This window comes from Anser anser, assembly GCF_964211835.1.
Source record: "Anser anser genome assembly, chromosome: 25".
Lineage (NCBI taxonomy): Eukaryota > Metazoa > Chordata > Aves > Anseriformes > Anatidae > Anser > Anser anser.
In genome coordinates this window covers 4,985,287-5,003,340 of record NC_139746.1, presented here as the reverse complement: position 1 = coordinate 5,003,340, position 18,054 = coordinate 4,985,287, and the positions used below count along the sequence as shown (strand labels likewise).

Here is an 18,054-nt window from a genome sequence, read left to right as displayed (position 1 = left end):
ATCGGCCGCAGCGCGTGGGCTCGGCCGCCCGCCCGCGCCCGGCTCCTTTCGCTGCTGTCAGCAGAATTTCCCAGCCGCTGCTCTGGCAACGTGAGGGAGGGGGGGCGGCGGAGGAGGCCCCCCCCCGGCCGGGCCTCCCTGCTAGGGGAGGCTGGGGAGGGCTGAGCTGCCCCCCCCGCAAGTGATGCCGAGGGCCGGGGCGTGCTGGGGACCCTGCTGCGGTGCCCGGAGGGAGCTGCACGGCCCCCGTGTGCTCAGTGCGGGTGGGGAAACTGAGGCACAGGCGAGGCTGGGGAGGGCAGGGTCCGTCCCCCACCCCTCACGGCCCCTCTGAAGACCCACGGCGCGCTGGGTGTTCCCTGCAGGGCTGGGTGCAGGATGGGTGCCGGGGTGGGTGCAGCGCTGCAGCCAGGGCTGGGTGCAATGCTGGGTGCAGAACTGAGTGCAGGCTGGGTGCAGGATGGGTGCAGGGCCAGGAGCAGGGCCGGTTGCAATGCAGGGCGCAGGGTGAGTGCAGGACGAGTGCAGGACGGGTGCAGGATGAGTGCAGGGTGTTCACAGGCTGGCTGCAGGCTGGGTGCAGAGCCAGGAGCAGGGCTGGTTGCAGCGCAGGGTGCAGGATGAGTGCAGGACTGGTGCAGGGTGTTCGCAGGCTGGTTGCAAGGCTGGGTGCAGGCTGGGTGCATGGCCAGGAGCAGATCTGGTTGTAGTGCAGGGTGCAGGACGGGTGCAGGATGGGTGCAGGCTGGCTGCGGGCTGGTTGCAGGCTGGGTGCAGGGCTGATTGCGGTGCAGGGTGCAGGATGAGTGCAGGACGGGTGCAGGATGGGTGCAGGACGGGCGCAGGGTGAGTGCAGGACGGGTGCAGGGTGAGTGCAGGGTGTTCCAGGCTGGCTGCAGGCTGGGTGCAGGGCCAGGAGCAGGGCTGGTTGCAGCGCAGGGTGCAGGCCGGGTGCAGGATGGGTGCAGGGTGTTCCAGGCTGGCTGCAGGCTGGCTGCAGGCTGGGTGCAGGCTGGGTGCAGGGCTGGGCTCTGCACACCGCAGTGGGGGAGGGGTTGGCGCTGCAGCCCGGAGCTGGGTGTGCAGCGAGGGGGGGGGGGGGGGGGGGGGGCGAGTGGAGGGGGGGGGAAGCTCGGAGGTCGCTGGTGAAAGTCAAAAGCATTGCAGTAAAATGGTAATCAATCTCCCCAGTCGATTGTGCCAGGACCTTCGAAGCATTACGGAGAGATTCCTCCCAACTGCTCCCTACGGCAGCAGCGTGCGGGGGGGGGGCGGGGGGGGGGCTGTGCTGCAACCCTGCAGCCCCATCTCCGTGGCCCCCACCCCGACACCCCACCCCTGCACCCCCAGGCCCTGGGAGCACGGGGAGCCAGGAGGACGGGGCCCCTTGCACCCTTTTGGGGTGTTCCGGGATGGGGGGGACCCCGCAGCGATGGCCCCAGCAGGGCGGGGGGGGGGGTGCGGGGGGGGCCTGGGCTCTGCCCTGCCTTGAGCTTCCCCCAGCAGTGCCCTTTGGCTGAGCCCAACGGGGCGAGCAGATGGGCGCCGGGGTGTGGGAGGGGGGGGTCAGGCAGCGAGCCCTGGAGGGGGGGGGCACCGCGCTCCCCCTGGCACGCCGCAGCGGCCCCCCCAGGCCTGGCAGCCCCTTATCTCCCCTCCCCAGCCCGGCGAGAGGCAGATGGCACCAATCTGCCGGGGGAACCCGTGCCAGGGCGCCCGGCCCGAGCGCGCCCGCTGCCCGCTGCCCGTGCCAGGCCGGCGGTGCCAAGCGGCCGTGCAGCACCCCCCCGGCTGGAGGAGCAGGCGTTACCCCCCCCGAGCAAAAATATCGATGGGGAGGCTGTCGGGGTGCGCAGTATTTGGGGTCTGCCCTTCGCAGACATGCATGGGGCGCTGGCGGGCAGGTGGGCCCTGATAACCCCCCCCCGCAGCCAGATAAACACACACTCCCCCCCTTAGCCCCCCCCACCCCCCCCAGCTCCAGGTATCGCTCCCCTCGCAGCCAAACGGCCGGGGGGAGCCGGGGCTGAGGTCCTGGAGATAGGCAGAGCCCTGAGGCTGGGAGGGGAGACGCACCCCCCCCCCTCCCCCCAAAAGCGCACAATGTTATTAGCCATCAGAGAATCTCCAGGCTGCGGGAGCTGTGTGTTGGAAAGTGGACGGCAGCGTAGGGAGGGGCACGTGGGGGGGGTGCTGGTCCCAGGGTTCCTGTCCCCTGCACTGTCACCCCCCCGGGGGTGTCCCCACATGGCAAGGGCCACGCTCCCGTCCCCTCTCCGTGCCGGTGCCCGGGGCGGTTTTGGCGCGCGGAGCTCCCGGCTCGACGCACCCTTTGGGAGGTCAGGGTGTCCCCGGCACCCCGCGGTGCCCGGCCCCGTGTCCCCACGTCCCCAGGGGCAGGGGGCTCTGCCAGCATCCCCCCGGGCCACGGCGTCACCAGTGCACCGAGCTGCCCCGTGCTCAGCGAGCGCAGCCCTCGGGACCTGGCACCGGGTGCGAGGGGAACGTCCCCGTCCTCGGGCACGGCGAAGGGACCGAGCTGCTGGCCGTGCCGCTCGTCGCCCGATGAATAAAAGATGAACGCCGTGCGTCTCGCCAGCACCTGCCGTCCCCCGCCTTCGCCACCCGCCGTCCCCCCGCGCTGGCAAGCGCCGTGCCCTCCCCGGGGCCGCAGTTGCCATCCTGGCCGGGCGCCCGGCTCCGTGCCGCGCTGGCGAGGGGCAGCTGGGGTGGCAGATGCCAGCGGCTCTCCTGCCCCCGCCGGCGGCCGTGGGCACGGGAAAGGGGGGGGGGACAGACGCCGCCGAGCCCCCGTGCCCGGCTGGCACCGGCAGCTGGGGCCAGGGACCCCCCCCAGCCGCGGGAGGGATATTGCCACAGTGCACTGGGAGCAGTGCCCGGGGGGTGGTGTGCGTGGGGGGGGGTGTCACGGGGAGGTTGGGGGTACAGGCGTGTTGGGGGGCTGTGCTGTGCCATGGGGCTGTGCCGTGGGGCTGTGCCGTGGGGCTGTGCTGTGGGGCTGTGCTGTGGGGCTGTGCCGTGGGGCTGTGCTGTGGGGCTGTGCCGTGGGGCTGTGCCGTGGGGCTGTGCCGTGGGGCTGTGGTGTGCCGTGGGGCTGTGCCATGCCCTGGGGCAGGGGCTCGGGGCCCAGCGAGGCCCAGGACAGGTCAGGGTGCAGCGGGTCTGGCTGGGAGGGGCAGCAGGGGCAGTGCTGGGGGCCAGGCCAGGAACCCTCTGGTCCCCCCCGGTCATCACCCTTCTCCTCCCTTGTTACCCTCTGTCCTGCCCTCCGTTCATTTCGTTTTTCTTTCTTTCCCTATTTTGTTCATTTTCCTTTCCCTTTCTTCTCTTTCCTTCTTTTTTTCATTCCTCCTTTTTTCTTTTTCTTTTTCTTTTTCTTTTTCTTTTTCTTTTTCTTTTTCTTTTTCTTTTTCTTTTTCTTTTTCTTTTTCTTTTTCTTTTTCTTTTTCTTTTTCTTTTTCTTTTTCTTTTTCTTTTTCTTTCTTTTTCTTTTTCTTTTTCTTTTTCTTTTTCTTTTTCTTTTTTTCTTTTTCTTTTTCTTTTTCTTTCTTTTTTCTTTTTCTTTTTCTTCTCTCCCTCTCCCTCTCCCTCTCCCTCTCCCTCTCCCTCTCCCCCTCCCTCTCCCTCTCCCTTATCTTTCCCTTTCCCTTTCCCTTTCCCTTTCCCTTTCCCTTTCCCTTTCCCTTTCCCTTTCCCTTTCCCTTTCCCTTTCCCTTTCCCTTTCCCTTTCCCTTTCCCTTTCCCTTTCCCTTTCCTTTCCCCTTCCCTTCCCCTTCCCCTTCCCCTTCCCCTTCCCCTTCCCCTTCCCCTTCCCCTTCCCCTTCTCCCTCTCCACCCCCCCACCCCCCTCCATCCCCACCATGCCTCTGGGTCCAGCTGCCAGCCCCGCACCAGCTGAGGGAGGGGGCACCCCGACCCCCCCACAGTCTCGGGGGACCCCCCCCCCCCCCATCCCACATTGTTGCGGGGCCGGGGGACAGACAACGGGGCTGAGCCCCCCCTCCCCTCACTCCCCCAGCCCCGTCCCTTTGTCCGCTGCCATCTGTCCCCGCTCTCGCTGGCTGCGGCCCAGCCACGTCCTGGCTGCCCTCGGTGGGGGCCGGGTCCCCCCCGCGCCCCCCCTGCGCCGCCGCCGCCGTCTCCCCGCTCCCGCAGGGGTCGGCCGAGGACAGGAGCTCGCTCCCAGCGCGCTGGAGCTCGCAGGCGCCGGCCGCTTGCCCGGGCCAGCTGGCTGCAGCCGGCGAACGTGGCAGCGGGACGCGTCCCCGCCACCCCCAGTCCTTGGGGGGGACAACTCCACCCGCTCCCCCCACAGCACAAAAAGATTGGGGCCCCGCGCCCCGCTGCAGGGGGGTGGTGGTGGTGCTGCGGGGGGGGGGGGGGGAGCTCCCAGCTCGATGCTGGGGCTGAGACCTGGCAAACTCATCGCACCCCGGGGGCTGCGGGTGCTGGGGGGGGTCCGGTGCCCCCAGCCCACGGGGCTGAGCTGGGATTTAGTGGGGGGGGGGGGGCGTTACGCAAAGGAGGTTACACAAGCAGGGCCGTGCCGGGGTTTACGTAAGGGGCGGCGGGACGGGGAGAGTCGCTCACAGCAGCGTGAACAATGGGGGGGGTCGCTAGGAGGGGGGGGGTCCAAATCACCCCCCCCACAGCCTCTCCACAGCTCCATGGTGCTCAGGTTCCCGCAGGCGGCCCAGTTAGGCTGTTCACTCTGGGCCCTACTGATGCCCGCTGCGGTGGGTTTGGCCAGACCCACCTGGGAGCAGCGCGGTTGGAGATGCTGGGGCCGCTCTGCCACGGAGGGAGAGAGGGGGACGGGGATTAGCCCCCCCAAGGGGAAACTGAGGCACAGAGCAGGAGCCTGCAGCACGGGCGCCCATCACCCAGCGGTCCCAACGCCCCCCCCCCTCCAGCCCTGAGCATCCCCCAGCATCCCCCAGCCTCCGCGCCTGCGCCCAGCGCCGCTGCCGGTAACACCGTGCCCTGTTACCGTAAGTGCTCGGGCACGGCGCCAGGGCTCTCCTGCAGCCTGCGCCAGGGCCTCAGCCCTGGGGGGGAGCCCGGCCGGCGGGGACCCCCCCTGGGGACAGCCCCAGTTGGGGCCGCCAAGCCCGGGGGCTGCCGGGGGGGAGCCCGTTCCCAAGCGGCGGGGCCATGGGCAGGGAGCCGCTGTGGGGCCGGGGGCACCCTGCCAGCGCGCGGGGCCGAGGCGGCCGTAATTCAATGGGTGGCACGGGGCCAGGCTGCCAGCGCGCCTGGGCAGCCCTCGCTGCCCCCCCCCGCCCGCCCCCCCCTCCCTGGGCACGCACTTTTCTATTTTTAAGAGGACGAGCTATCGACCTGTTTGGGCACTGAGATCTCGGTGCAGCGCGGTAGGGCGGGGGGGGGGGAGACACGCTGGCACTTAACCCCTTCCCCATGGCTCCCCACCGATGGGCAGGGGGTGCCCTGCGTGTCCCCATCCTGTCCCTGCTGCCCCCACACCGGCGACCCCCCCCCACCCCAAGGTGGAGGTGCGGGGTGGGAAAGCCCAGCCTGAAAAAAGGGGGTCCCAGCACCGACACCCGGGGGGGTGTCACGTAGCGGGGGGGCACCTCCCCGGCGCAGCCGAACTCCGTGCCGGGTGCAGGCGGAGCAGCCCCAACGCTTGGGGATGGGGGACACCCCCCCCCAGCCCCCCAGAGCCCCCCTGGGGGGGCCGAGCGTCGCGGCGGTGGCTCCTTCGCCATTTTAGCGAGCGTTGGCCGGCGGCAGGCAGCCGTCACATGGCGGTGAGAGCAGAGCTTGGCCGGCCGCTGCGCCGCGAGGAGGCAGCCAGAAAAGTGCTGGCACGCACGCCCGGCCGCGCCGCCGCGGCCCCCGGCAGCTGGGGGGGCCCCGATCCCCAAAGTGGGGTGCGTTTGGGGGACCCCCCCACACCTCCCCGCACGGGGCAGCACCAGGGTGGTGGGCAGAGAGCAGGGGCACCCCGATGTGCTGACACTGGGTGAAGCTGAGCTGGTGCGGGGGCACAGGGGGGTGTCTTGGGGAAGGGGGAGTCCTGGGGTACCCCCGCGGGGACAAACAGGGCTGGGATGGGGCGGCTCGGGGTGGGCGAAGGACTGCGTGGGGCATCTTGAGGGTGCAAAGGGCCGTGGGGGGGTTGGCATGGCCAAAGGGCCAGGGAGATGTCGGGGGGCCTGGGGGGAGCCATGGGGGCAACTTGGGGTGGCCAAAGGACCGTGGGAGGTGTCGGGGGGGCAGGAAGGGTGGCGTGAACATCTCTGAGGGAATCGAGGGGCATGGGGGGGCACTTTGGGGTGAGGAAACTGTGGCCACAGGGCCACGGGGGGTGACTTGAGGGGGCTGTAAAGGCCCACACGGGGCATGCCAAGGAGCAAAGGGCCGGGGGACGCATCCTGGGAGGGGAGAAAGGGCCCACGAGGGGCATTTCGGGGGGAGCAGGGGCTGTGGGGGGGTCAGGGCCCCCAAGGGGTGTCTTGGGGTGAGCAGAGACCGTTGTGAGGGTCCTGGGACGACCAAGGGGCCATGGAGGTCATCTTGGAGAAGGTCCAGGGCCCACGAGGGGCGCCTCGGGGTGAGCTGAGCGCCATGCGGAGCACCTGGGTGCAGGGCCCAGGCCCTGTGGGTGCTGTGGGATGGCCGTGAGGCTGCGGGCGGTGTCTGGGGGGAGCATGGGGCCACGGGGGGCATCTTGGGGTGACCGACAGGCCCTGGGAGGCACCGGGTGGCATCACATGGAGCATCTCCAAGCGGGCCTCGGGCCTCAGGGGTACCTCTCGGTGACCGAAGGACCCATGTGCGATGTCTTGGTACGAATCAGAGGCCATGGGAAAGGTCTCAGGGGTGGGGAGAGCCGCACCGGGGCGCTGGGAGGCTCCTCGGGGTGAGCCGGGGCAGCGGGGGGCACCTCAGGGGGCGCGGGGCCGCGGCGCTGGGGCTGTAACCGCCAGCCGCCGCCCCGTGCCTTGGCCGGGCTCCATCGCTAACCACTTCCAGAGCCACTGCGAGATTTGTTGTTTTAAGAGGCGAGGAGGGGCCGCGTCCGGCCCGCGGGTGCCCGTGGGCGCACAGGGGGGTCCCTGCCGCTGCCCCCCGCCCCGGCTCGCACCCCTGTGCTTGGGGAGCCAGCTCCTGCCTGGGTGCACAATGGCTTTCCAAGTGGGAATATAAAGGGAAGAAGGGGGAAAAAAAAAAATAAAAAAAATGGTTGGGGGGAGCCAACCCCAAGCTCGGTGCTGGGGGAATTTCTGCTCCCTAAAATGGCTGCCTGGAGGAAGCCGAGCGCGGGCAAGCGCACGGGCACGGGGCGGGATGCGGCGTCGGGGCGGGATGCGGCGATGCCGCCGGCACAAAATGGCTGTCGGGCAGGCGCAGGGAAAAAAAGAAGGGGGGGGGGGGGAAGGCTGGAAATTGGGGAGGGGAGGGAGACAAAATGGCTGCGCCCGGCATCGACGCCAAGTGGGGGTGTCGGGGCGGGGGGCGGCGCGGTCCCGCCGCCCGCGTGGCTTCGCCACGGCAGCCAAAAATAACCGAGCCGGGAGGCGCGCGCACGAGGGGCTGGGGGGGCGAGGGAGAAAAAAGGGGGAGAAAATAAAGGAAAGAATTAAATGAAAAAAAAAAAAAAAAGAAAGAAACAAAACGCCGCGGCGGGCTGGCTGGCAGCGGCGGGCCGATGTGTTTTGACTGCGCTGTTTGGATTGTCTCAGCCTTTTCCCGGCATCAGCCAAAGCTGCGAGAGCGATGCCGAAGGCCAAGGGGTGGGAGAAGGAGGAGGAGGAGGAGGAAGGGGGGAAATGGGGAAAAATTTGAAAATAAATACATAAAAAAAAAAGTCGATCGCCAAGTGTTTGGAAGGGCTCCGGAGGCACCGGGGATGCGCTCGAAGTGTGCTCCGTGTGCCGGGGCGCGGCGGTGGGTTGGGGAGGAGGGATGCTCCCGAGGCTGCTGGCAGCGGGTCGGGGCTGCGGGGCTGCTGAGCTCAGCGTCTGCGCCGGTATTTTTAGATAAGACGCGCGGGCACGCGGGGCAGGGATGTCACCGAGGATGGTGGCCGTCCCCCGGCCTCAGGTCACGGCCCTTCGCCGGTGAGGGTTTGGCCGTGGTGGGGAGCATCGCCTGTAACCCACACGGGGCCGTCCCCAGCCCCACCACCGAGGGGCCTGGTCCCCATCTCAGCGGGGCCTGCAGGGAGGGGACAGGCTCCACTGGTGGCAGGTGACGTGCCACCTTGGTCACGTCCCCAGGACGTCCCCAGCCAGCCTGCCCGTGCCTCAGTTTCCCCAGCAGCTCACCCTGATTTTCTCTCTTGCAGATTCCGAGCAGAGCAGCAGCCCCCGGACGGGCATCGGCTCGGACCAGGAGGACAGCAAGCCCATCACGCTGGGTAAGTGAGGACACGGCGGGGACGTGTGGGGTGCCTGAGGTGCCACCACCATGGGGTGTTCATGTCCTCCTTCATATCCTGGGTGGCTTTGCGGCCAAAATGAGGATATGGGAGCAGAGGGGCCAGGGCTCAGCACCCCATAGCCGTGGATCTACAGGGGACACCAGAGCCTGTCCCCAGGCCACTGCAGCATGGACGGCCCTGAGGACGCAGATGGGAGGCACAGGAAGGGGGGGGGGGGGTCACAGCTCAGCCCCCCCCGCTCCCACGGGTGCCCTGGGGAGATGTGGGGGGCACGGGGGCAGCACCGGGCCCCCGACCCCCTCTCAGCGCCCTCCCCTCTCTCCTGTGCAGACTCGACAGACTTCCAGGAAAGCTTCGTGACCTCGGGGGTGTTCAGCGTCACCGAGCTCATCCAGGTGTCCCGAAGTGAGTGCCCGGGGACCCCCCAGAAACAAACAAACAAAAACCCTTCTCCAGCACTGTGGTGGCACCGGGGCGGGTTTTGGGGTGGGCTGGGGGGGGACACCAGTGCCACCACGGCGTGATGCCGAGCCCTTGCTGACACCATCCTCTCCCCGCAGCGCCAGTGGTGACGGGCACGGGGCCAAATTTCTCCTTGGGGGAGCTGCAGGGCCACCTGGCCTACGACCTGAACCCCTCCAGCACGGGCATGAGGAGGACGCTGCCCAGCACCTCCTCCAGCGGGTAGGTGCCGCGGGGCGATGCCGGGACCGGCCCGGGCACAGCCGCGCGCTGCCACGCCGCGTGGGACGGCGCGGGCAGGTCAGGTCCTGCTGCTTGCGCTGCGCCCCGACGGCAGCTGCCAGCACCCATGGGTGCCCATGGCACGGGCTGGGGGAGTGGGCGAAGGAAAGGGTGCATGTTGGCTGCCTGTCCCCGTGCCACGGTGCAGCTTCGGCATCACAGCATGGTTTTGGCACCCCGGCACATTTTGGGCACCCCAGCACAGTTTGGGGATCCTGGCACAGTTTTGGCACCCCAGCTGCACGTTTGGTGTACTGGGTGCTGCCGGCTGCAGGGCTCGGGGTGCATCACCATGGGCACGGCACAGCTCAGCCCTCTGTGGCTCCGTGTCACCCCCGGGTCAGGAAGTGGCAGGGGACCGTGGCACGAGGGCAGGATGGGGCCCGCATGGCTGGCTCAGTAGTGCTCCAGCTGTGTCTGCGTGGCAGCACGTCGGCGAGGTGCCGGGGCGCAGGGTGCCGCAGGGGGGACGGGGCGGCAGGGGACACGGCCAGCCTGACCCTTCGCTGTCCCCAGGAGCAAACGGCACAAGTCGGGCTCCATGGAGGACGACATCGACACGAGCCCCGGGGGCGAGTACTACACCTCCTCCAACTCGCCCACGAGTAGCAGCCGCAACTGGACAGAAGACATGGAAGGGGGTAAGTGCCGGGGGCTGCCTCGCTATAGGGGCTGCTGTGGGGCCCCAGCAGGCCGGTGCTTCCCTGCGGGTGCTGTCGTGGTGCTATAGGGCGGGCACCCCTGCGGAAGCACAGGCGCAGCGCCTGTGCCGTGGTGCTGCTATGGGCCCCTCTGTTTATGCACAGCCTCTCTATAGGTGCCCTGGTGCTGCTATAGGCCCCCCCTGTTTAGGCACAATCCCTCTATAGGTGCTGTGGGGTTGCTATAGGGTCCCCCATTGAGGCACAGACTCTCTGTAGGTGCCGTAATGCTATTATGAGACCCCCCCCATTTAGGTACAGCCTCCCTATAGGGCCAGCCCCACACTGGCCTCTCCCAGCCCCACGGCTGCCGCGCTCGCTGTGGACAGATTTCTTTCTTGCTTTGCTTTTTTTTTCTTTTTTTTTTTTTTTCCCTTTCCTGTCTAGACAGCCCCAATTAGCTGTTCATTAAGAAAAAGGGGGGGCCGGGACGGGCTGGGCTAATTAAAGCGATGCTGCGGGGCTGGCACGGCGGCTCCCACGCCCCAGGGTGCCTTCGTGGGGCTGCAGGCGGCGGAGCCCCCTACGCTTTTATCCCACCGTCCTGCACCCCCGGCAACGGGGCAGGATCCAGCCCAGCCTCCACACCCCGCTGGACCCCATCCCGTGGCCGCAGGGGTGCTGAGGAGCAGGGCTGGGGGCACGGAGCCCGTCAGAAAGCATGCAGGATGCTGGCAGAAAGCAAATAAATGGGATTTTGGGGGGGTGAGCTGAGCAAGGGAGTGTGTGCAATGCGAGAAAAACCGTCCCCAGATGCGGTTTTAATTCCAGAGAGGATTTTTCCTGTTGGTGATGTTTCCGGGTATTTGGGGGCTCAGCCCTTGGGGTCGGACCCCCAGGCCTGCTGTGGGTCACTGCACTGCCCTCCCTAGGAGCTGGGCTGTCCCAAAGATGGGGCCAGCCCCACAGCAGCCCCCAAGGCCCCATACATGCAGGGGCTGTGCCCTGTACATGCCAGACTGTGCCCTATGTGGTCTGGGGACTGCGCCCCGAATAGGCCAGGGTCTGTGCCCCATATGGGCTGAGGACTTTGCCCCATCCTGATCTGGGCCTATGCCCCGTATGGTCCAAGGCTGTGCCCCACGTGGACCAGGACTGTGCTCCATACGTGCTCAGGACCCACTCTGTGCCCCCAGGGCCGACACCGTGCCCCACAGAGGCCAGTGGGGGGGCAGGAGGCTGCCGGGGCCACGCACACACGTGTGCACCGGCGTGCACGGGGTCCGCCACGGTGGCCTGATCCCGGCAGTGGTGGGGGGGTGGCAGGACGTGCTCAGCCGTGGCCGGGGGTTTTACGGCAATCCCGTACTGGATGTTCTGGGAAATCCTCCTAAACGAGCGTCTCAGACGGGGCTAAACCCATTAACGGCGCCTGGGCCAAATGGCCAGAGCTAAAGCTGCGGGGGGATTAACCTGCCAGCCCCCGCGCCCGCCTGGCCCCATGGGGACCGGGGTGTCCTGCCCTGTGCGAGCGTGGAGCCCCCCGGGCGCTGGTGCGGGGTCCTGCCCCACGTCAGGGGGTGCGGGGGTGTCCCCGGGCCCACGGGCACCGTGGAGAGGGGGAGCCCAGCCCCACGCACACACAAGCATTGCTCTGTGCACACAGATGCACACTTGTACGCACAATTGTGCACACAGGTGCACGTGCTATGCTGATGCACATGCATGAACACACGTGCACGCGTGCACACTCACGAATGCACGGCATTGTGCTGATGCGCACGCACGCATATGCACACATGAGCTCATACACATGCAGATCAGTGTGCACATCTAGGCACACGCCTGCACACGCATGCACGACTGTGCACACAGATGCACGCACACTCATGCTGAAGCACATGTGCGCACGCCTGCACACACATGCGGATCTGTGTGCACATGCATGCACACCCATACACAACTGTGCACACAGCCAAACGCACGCAGACACACATGTGTGCACGTGCGTGCATGCACAGACACCCGATGCACACTGCACGCAGGTGCACACAGGTGCTGGTGCACATGCACAGCCCCCTGCACACGTGTGTGCACGTACATGCACACAGATCCCCGTGCATACCCAGTGATGCACACCCACGTGCCGGTGCACACCCACCCACACACCCCCGGGTGCTGTCGTACCCGTGCACCCCTCATGCACCCGCACGCCCTCCCCAGGGTGCCCCCCAAATGAGCCCAGCACCCCAAGGCCTGGCACTTTGGGGGCACGCGGGCCGTAACGCCTCCCCCTGTCCCCCCAGGCATCTCCCCCACCGTGAAGAAGACGGAGATGGACAAGTCGCCCTTCAACAGCCCGTCGCCCCAGGACTCCTCGCCCCGGCTGAGCAGCTTCACGCAGCACCACCGTCCCGTCATCGCGGTGCACAGCGGTGAGCGCGGGGCCAGCGCGGGGCCGGCGCAGGGCTCAGAGACCGGGGGCTCGCGGTGACGCCGCCCGTCCCCTCTCCCTCTCTGTCCCGCAGGTATCGCTCGCAGCCCGCACCCTTCGTCCACGCTGCATTTCCCCACCACCTCGATTCTCCCCCAGACGGCCTCCACCTACTTCCCCCACACGGCCATACGGTACCCGCCTCATCTCAACCCGCAGGACCCCCTGAAAGATCTCGTCTCGCTGGCCTGCGACCCGTCCAACCAGCAGCCCGGACCGGTAAGGGTCCTGCACCCCGTCACCGTCACCATCCCCGCCGTCGGGGGTACCCCCGAGGGGAACGCGGTCTCCCCGAGCATCGTCACCCGGAGGCAGGGACGCGCGGTGTCGGGGGGCTCCGCCGCCGCCGCACGGGGGGGGGTTTGGGGGCTCTGGTGGCAGCCGGGTGCCGGCACCCGGTGATCGGGGCTGGGTGGCTCCGGACGAGCGTCGGCGTTGGTTCGGTGCGCGGGTGGAGTCGGCGCATCTCGTTTCTCCGGCGCTGGGGCTGCGGTCCCCCGGGACCTGCGGGGCTGAGCCGTCACCTGGGGCTGGGGACGCGGGGGGCAGCGGGGTGTCCGGCTGTGGATGTGACCGTCTCCGGAGAGGCACCGTCTTGGAGCGCGCCCGGCGGAGCACTGGGCCCGCCGTGCCCCGGCCGCCTGCACAGAGGCTGGTGACCCGTCGGCCCGCCGCTGCACCGCGTCCTGCTGTGTCACCCCGGGGTGGCAGGGGCCCGCCGTGCTGCTCTGCGCCTTCCCTCACCCTGTGCTCCCAGCACCCCCTGCACCCAGTGCCCTGCACACCCAGCACCCCATGCACCCAGCACCCTGCACACCCAGCACCCTGCACACCCAGCGCCCTGCACACCCAGTGCCCTGCATACCCAGCACCCTGCACACCCAGCGTCCTGCACACCCAGCACCCCATGCACCCAGCACCCTGCACACCCAGCACCCTGCACACCCAGCGCCCTGCACACCCAGTGCCCTGCATACCCAGCACCCTGCACACCCTGCACCCTGTGCACCCAGCACCCCATGCACCCAGCACCCTGCACACCCAGAACCCCATGCACCCAGCACCCTGCACACCAGCACCCTGCACACCCAGAACCCCATGCACCTGGCACCTTGCACACCCAGCACCCTGCACACCCAGCACCCTGTGCACCCAGCACCTTGCACACCCAGAACCCCGTGCACCCAGCACCTTGTGGGCCTAGCACCCTGTGTGCAGAGCACCACCTGCACCAAACACCCTGTGCAACCAGCACTGTATGCACCCCACACCCCATGCACCCCATGCACCCAGCAGGCCGTGCACCCCACACCCCGTGTACCCAGCACCCCACATAACCAGCACCCTCTGCACAAAGCACCCTGTGCACCCAACAACCTTCACAACCCCACACCCTGTACACCCAGCACACCAGGCAACCTACACCCCGTGCTCCCAGCAGCTTGTGCACCCAGTACCAGTGCACCCAATACCCTGTGCATCTAGCACCCTGTGCACCCCACGGACCACACACCCAGCCCCCCACGCACCCCGTGCACCACACACCCAGCCCCCCACGCACCACACACACCCCATGCACCACGCACCCAGCACCCCATGCACCCCGTGCACCCAGCACTGGGCTCCGTTTGTGCCAAGGCCAGGGGCAGGGGTGGCTTTGATCCCTCCTGCACGCCTCGCCTCCGTATCCCGTGCCTCCATACCCTGTGCCTCCATACCCCGTGCCTCCATACCCTGGCTCCGCCACCGGACGCAGAGGGTCTTGAGGACCCCCTGCCCAGCACCAGCAAGGCCTGATGCCAGGGTGAGGGGCACGACCGCCCTTCCCCATGCAGGGGCTCAGGATCGGGCTAGTTCAGGATGGATTCCAGGCCGGCAGGGGGGGAGCAGCCTCCACCAGGCTCCACCACGGGGAGGCTGCAGAGGAGCCTTCGGAGGCTGCTGCAGCGGGGTGCCCCCTCCCCGCTTCAAAGGGGTCCCGTGGCATCGCCCCCACCCTGTCCCCGCTCCGTGGCTCTGCTCCCCCCGTGCCGGGGCTCGCCGGCGCCGTCCGCTCAGGGCTGCTCTGAGACCCACCAAACTCGTGTCACCGAGGGACGCTCCGCGCCGCGCGGGGCCCGGCCTCGCCGCTGCCGCCTGTGCCTCCCTAATGGCTTTTGCTGTTTGTTTTTTGTCTGTGTTGTGTCCCCAGTTAAATGGAAGTGGTCAAGTGAAAGTGCCCAGCCACTACCTGCCCACGCAGATGCTGGCGCCGCCACCTCCCCCCGGCATGCCCCGGTTGGCCGTCTCTCCTGACACCAAATCCACCACGACAACTTCGGAGGGAGGGACGACCTCACCGACGTCACCCAGTAAGCACCCCCGCGGCGCCCACCCTCCCGCCGGCCCCCTCCTCTCGCCACCCCGGGGTGCTGCCGGAGGCGATGCACGCAATGAGTTTGCTGGGTCTCAGGCAGGGCGGCGCGGGCGCTTCGCCCGACGTCCCCCGGGCGGGCTCGGAGCTGGTCCCAGGGACCGGCACGAGCCCCGCGTCCCTCCCGGGCGGCCGGCGGAGCGGGACGGGGCAGCAGAGCCGCAGCCCCCAGGGTGGGCGCAGGGGGGAGGCTCCTCGCCTCTCCCTGCCTCAGTTTCCCCAGCGGTGCGGTGCTGCGGGGAGCGGTGCGGCGCCAGGCTCTGCGCTGGGGCATCGTCCTCTCATTGCCACGGGGGTCCAGGAGTGCTTGCAAAGCCCCCCGAAACCTCGACGTCAGGCTTCGTTAGCAGCGGTGGCTGACGAGCTTGGCTCCCCTCCGCTCCTCCTCGGGGGGCTGCAGCGCCTCGGGCAGGAGGATTTTGGGGTTGCCTCGGGGCACGTGCTGCGGCGGTGGGACACCGTGCCACCGTGGCGCTGCGTGGGGTGGGGAACGTCCCCATCCCACTGCGCCCAAGGGACACCCCCGGTACCCTGTGAGGCCGCGTGTCCCCAGCAGACACGGTGCCAGGTGCCGCCAGCTGGAGCGTGGGTGCTGAGTTTTGGTGGCGTGAACGCATCAAACCCCGGCCGACGTGGAGGGGACAGTTCAGGACGGCGTGGCACGGCCGGTGACGGGGCCATGGCACGGGGAGGGGACCGGGCAGTGCCAGTCCCCCTCCGGGCTCAGGAAGGACGCACTGGGGGTGCTGCCTGTCCCCAAGGGGGACGGGGTCTCCCGCCACCACCCGGCCTCCATGGGGCTCAGTGGGGTCCCAGCGCCGGCCCCCAGCTGGGGGGATGTGGCCAAGCGACGCCGGCAGCCCCTGTCCTGACGCCTCAGAGCCTGCGTGGCACAGGGGCACCCGTCCGTGCCACGGCGGGCACCGCGTGGCACCGTGCGGCACAGCTCTCCGGCACGGCCCGCAGGGCCGGGGACGTCACCCGGCCACCGGCTCCGGGTGCCCGGGACCCCCGTCCTGCAGCGGGCAGGGCTGGCCCGGGGGGCTGATGGCGGTGCCGCCCGCAGCCCCGTTAATGAGCTCTCGTTTGTTCCCCAGCCTACTCTGCACCAGGCACGCCCCCTGCGAACCGTTCCTTCGTGGGATTAGGACCAAGGGATCCTGGGAGTATCTATCAGGCACAGGTGAGACGGGGGGGCTGCTGGGGGGACCCTCCTGCCCTCGCCCCGGGCAGCACCAGCCTGGCATCGCCGCCGTGGCACCGCCGCCGTGGGCGTCGCAAGCGTGGGCATGGCAAGCGTGGGCACTGCCGCCGTGGTTGTTTCCCTCGTGGTCATTTCTGCCGCGGGCGCTGCCGCCGTGGGACTCTGTGCCGTGGGCATCACCGCCGTCTCATCGCCACCACGGGCACCCCTGCTCTGGGCCTTGCACCGCCACCACAAGCATTGTCACCGTGGGCATTGTCAGCGTGGCGTCCCCCCCACGGGCAGCTCTGCCCTGGCCATGGGGGTCTCCCGGTGACCCCATGGGGCTGGGGCTGCCGCAGAGGCGCCCCGTGCCAGGCCACCAGGCGCTGCCAGTGCCTCGCAGCCAGAAAGGGTCCCCAGGGTCCGTGCCGTGCCCACAACTGGTGCCTTGCCGGGCTCTGGCTGCGCCCCACGCGCCACCACGGCACAGCTGGGTGCCCACAGCACTGCTGAGCACGAGGGGCACCGGGGGGTCCACGTGTCCCCTCTCCAGGAGGGCACGGGCACCCCGCCGTCACCCGGCTGTGCCACCAGCTGCTTGGGGCATCGTGGGATGTGGCGTGTGCCTGCCCAGATGCCTTTAATTAGTGCTGGGCAGTTTTTAATCTGCAGCTCACGAGCCGGCGCGAGCGAGGCAGGCACTGCCGGCGGGCCGGGGCAGGGGTCCCCACGCGTGACACGAGTCGGCCTCGGCTGGTCGCTGGTCTGGCTGCTGCGTGGGGTGACGCCACTCGGTCACCCCGGGGAGGTTCCCCTCCCGGTCCTCACCCCTCCATGTGCCCATGGGGTGCAGCAGTGTGCCGGGGCGGCGGGACGGGGTGGGGATGGCGCCGTGCCAGGGGCACCCGTGGGTGCTGTGTTGTGCCAGGGTGTGTGCGTTCAGGGCCTGCGACCGTGCCGTGGGGCACATCGGGGTGCTGTGCCACAACAAGGGGGGGTGACCCCCCCACAGTGATCCCCTGGGGCACCGCGGAACCCCCCGGGCTCCAGTGGGGTGTCCCCATCCCACGCAGGGTGCCCGGTCCCCACACCTCCTGCAGTGCCCGGTCTGGCGCCGACCACAGCCTCCGCCCTGCCTCAGTTTCCCCAACCCCACACATGGGCACAGCGGGGTCCCCCCAGCCCCTTGGGGGTCACCGCCGGGTGCTCGCGGGGGTCCCTGTCCTCCTGTCCAGCACCGGGAGCTGCCGTGTGTCCAGCTGCGGGGCAGGAGGGTTGCTCCGTGTGGGGAAACTGAGGCAGGGGGAAACAAAGCGGTGTCCGGGGAGGGGCTGTCCCCAGCCACGTGCCACCCACGGCAGGTCCCCAAACCTGGGGAGGTCTCTCCGGTGGCGCAGCGTCGGGCGCTGGGGTGCTCGCAGGTGTGGGGCGGGTTTGGGGAGCGTCGGAGAAGGGCCGGGGGGGGACGCAGGAGGCGCCGGCGTCCCTGGCCAGGGTGGCTGAGACCTGGCGCTCTCGGGTCATGTGTGGCAGGGCCGGGAAGGGTTAAGGGAAGCGGAGGCCCCCGAGCTGTCTCGTTGCCAACGGAAACCAGACATGAGGTCATCGGGGATGAACTTGGACTTGGGGCGGCCGGAGACAATGGGAGGGTGGTGGGGGGCCGGCTGTGGGGCTGGAGGGACCCCCGGCCCTGCCACCCCCAGCGCTGGGGACAGCCGCTGTCCCCAAAGGGGGCGAGCCCCGGGGAGCATCCCAGCCTTCGTCAGGGCGAAAACGCCACCAAAATCGCCTCGGGGTGTGGGGCGGTGGTGGGGAGCCTGGGGGGGGGGCCACGGCGGGAGGGTGGCTTCCAGGAGTGACCACGGCGGGGACGTGTGGGACCCGTCCTGCTGCTGGGGCCGGGGAACGCCGGGCACGGTGCCACGGGGACCCTGGGAGGGGGACACGGCACCGGGGGGGGTGGGGGGGTCCTGGCGCAGCAGGGAGGTGGGGGCTCGGGGACACCCCAGCAGAACGGGGACACGGGGTGGCAGCATGGCGGGGACGGTGGCGCAGGGGACATCGGACGCGGCGCGGTGACGCAGGCGGGCGCAGCGGGACAGGGCTGCGTGGCGAGGACGTGCCGTCCCCAACGTCTCCAGACGG

General features: G+C 68.8%; 1 protein-coding gene across 8 annotated transcripts in view; it reads left to right on the top strand.

Annotated features, from left to right (window-relative positions):
- NFIC (nuclear factor I C) overlaps nt 1-18,054 on the top strand; it is a 48,160-nt gene that overhangs the window by 23,507 nt on the left and 6,599 nt on the right. For 4 of the 8 annotated variants that reach the window (XM_083810819.1, XM_083810815.1, XM_083810818.1 and 1 more), the window contains 8 exons: nt 8,336-8,407; nt 8,762-8,836; nt 8,992-9,115; nt 9,692-9,816; nt 12,123-12,251; nt 12,345-12,529; nt 14,502-14,661; nt 15,821-15,906. In XM_083810819.1, the coding sequence (XP_083666945.1) occupies nt 8,336-8,407; nt 8,762-8,836; nt 8,992-9,115; nt 9,692-9,816; nt 12,123-12,251; nt 12,345-12,529; nt 14,502-14,661; nt 15,821-15,906 (956 nt within the window). The remainder of the gene's footprint in view (nt 1-8,335; nt 8,408-8,761; nt 8,837-8,991; nt 9,116-9,691; nt 9,817-12,122; nt 12,252-12,344; nt 12,530-14,501; nt 14,662-15,820; nt 15,907-18,054) is intronic. The other 4 variants (XM_083810822.1, XM_083810817.1, XM_083810821.1 and 1 more) reach the window with 2 other exon arrangements.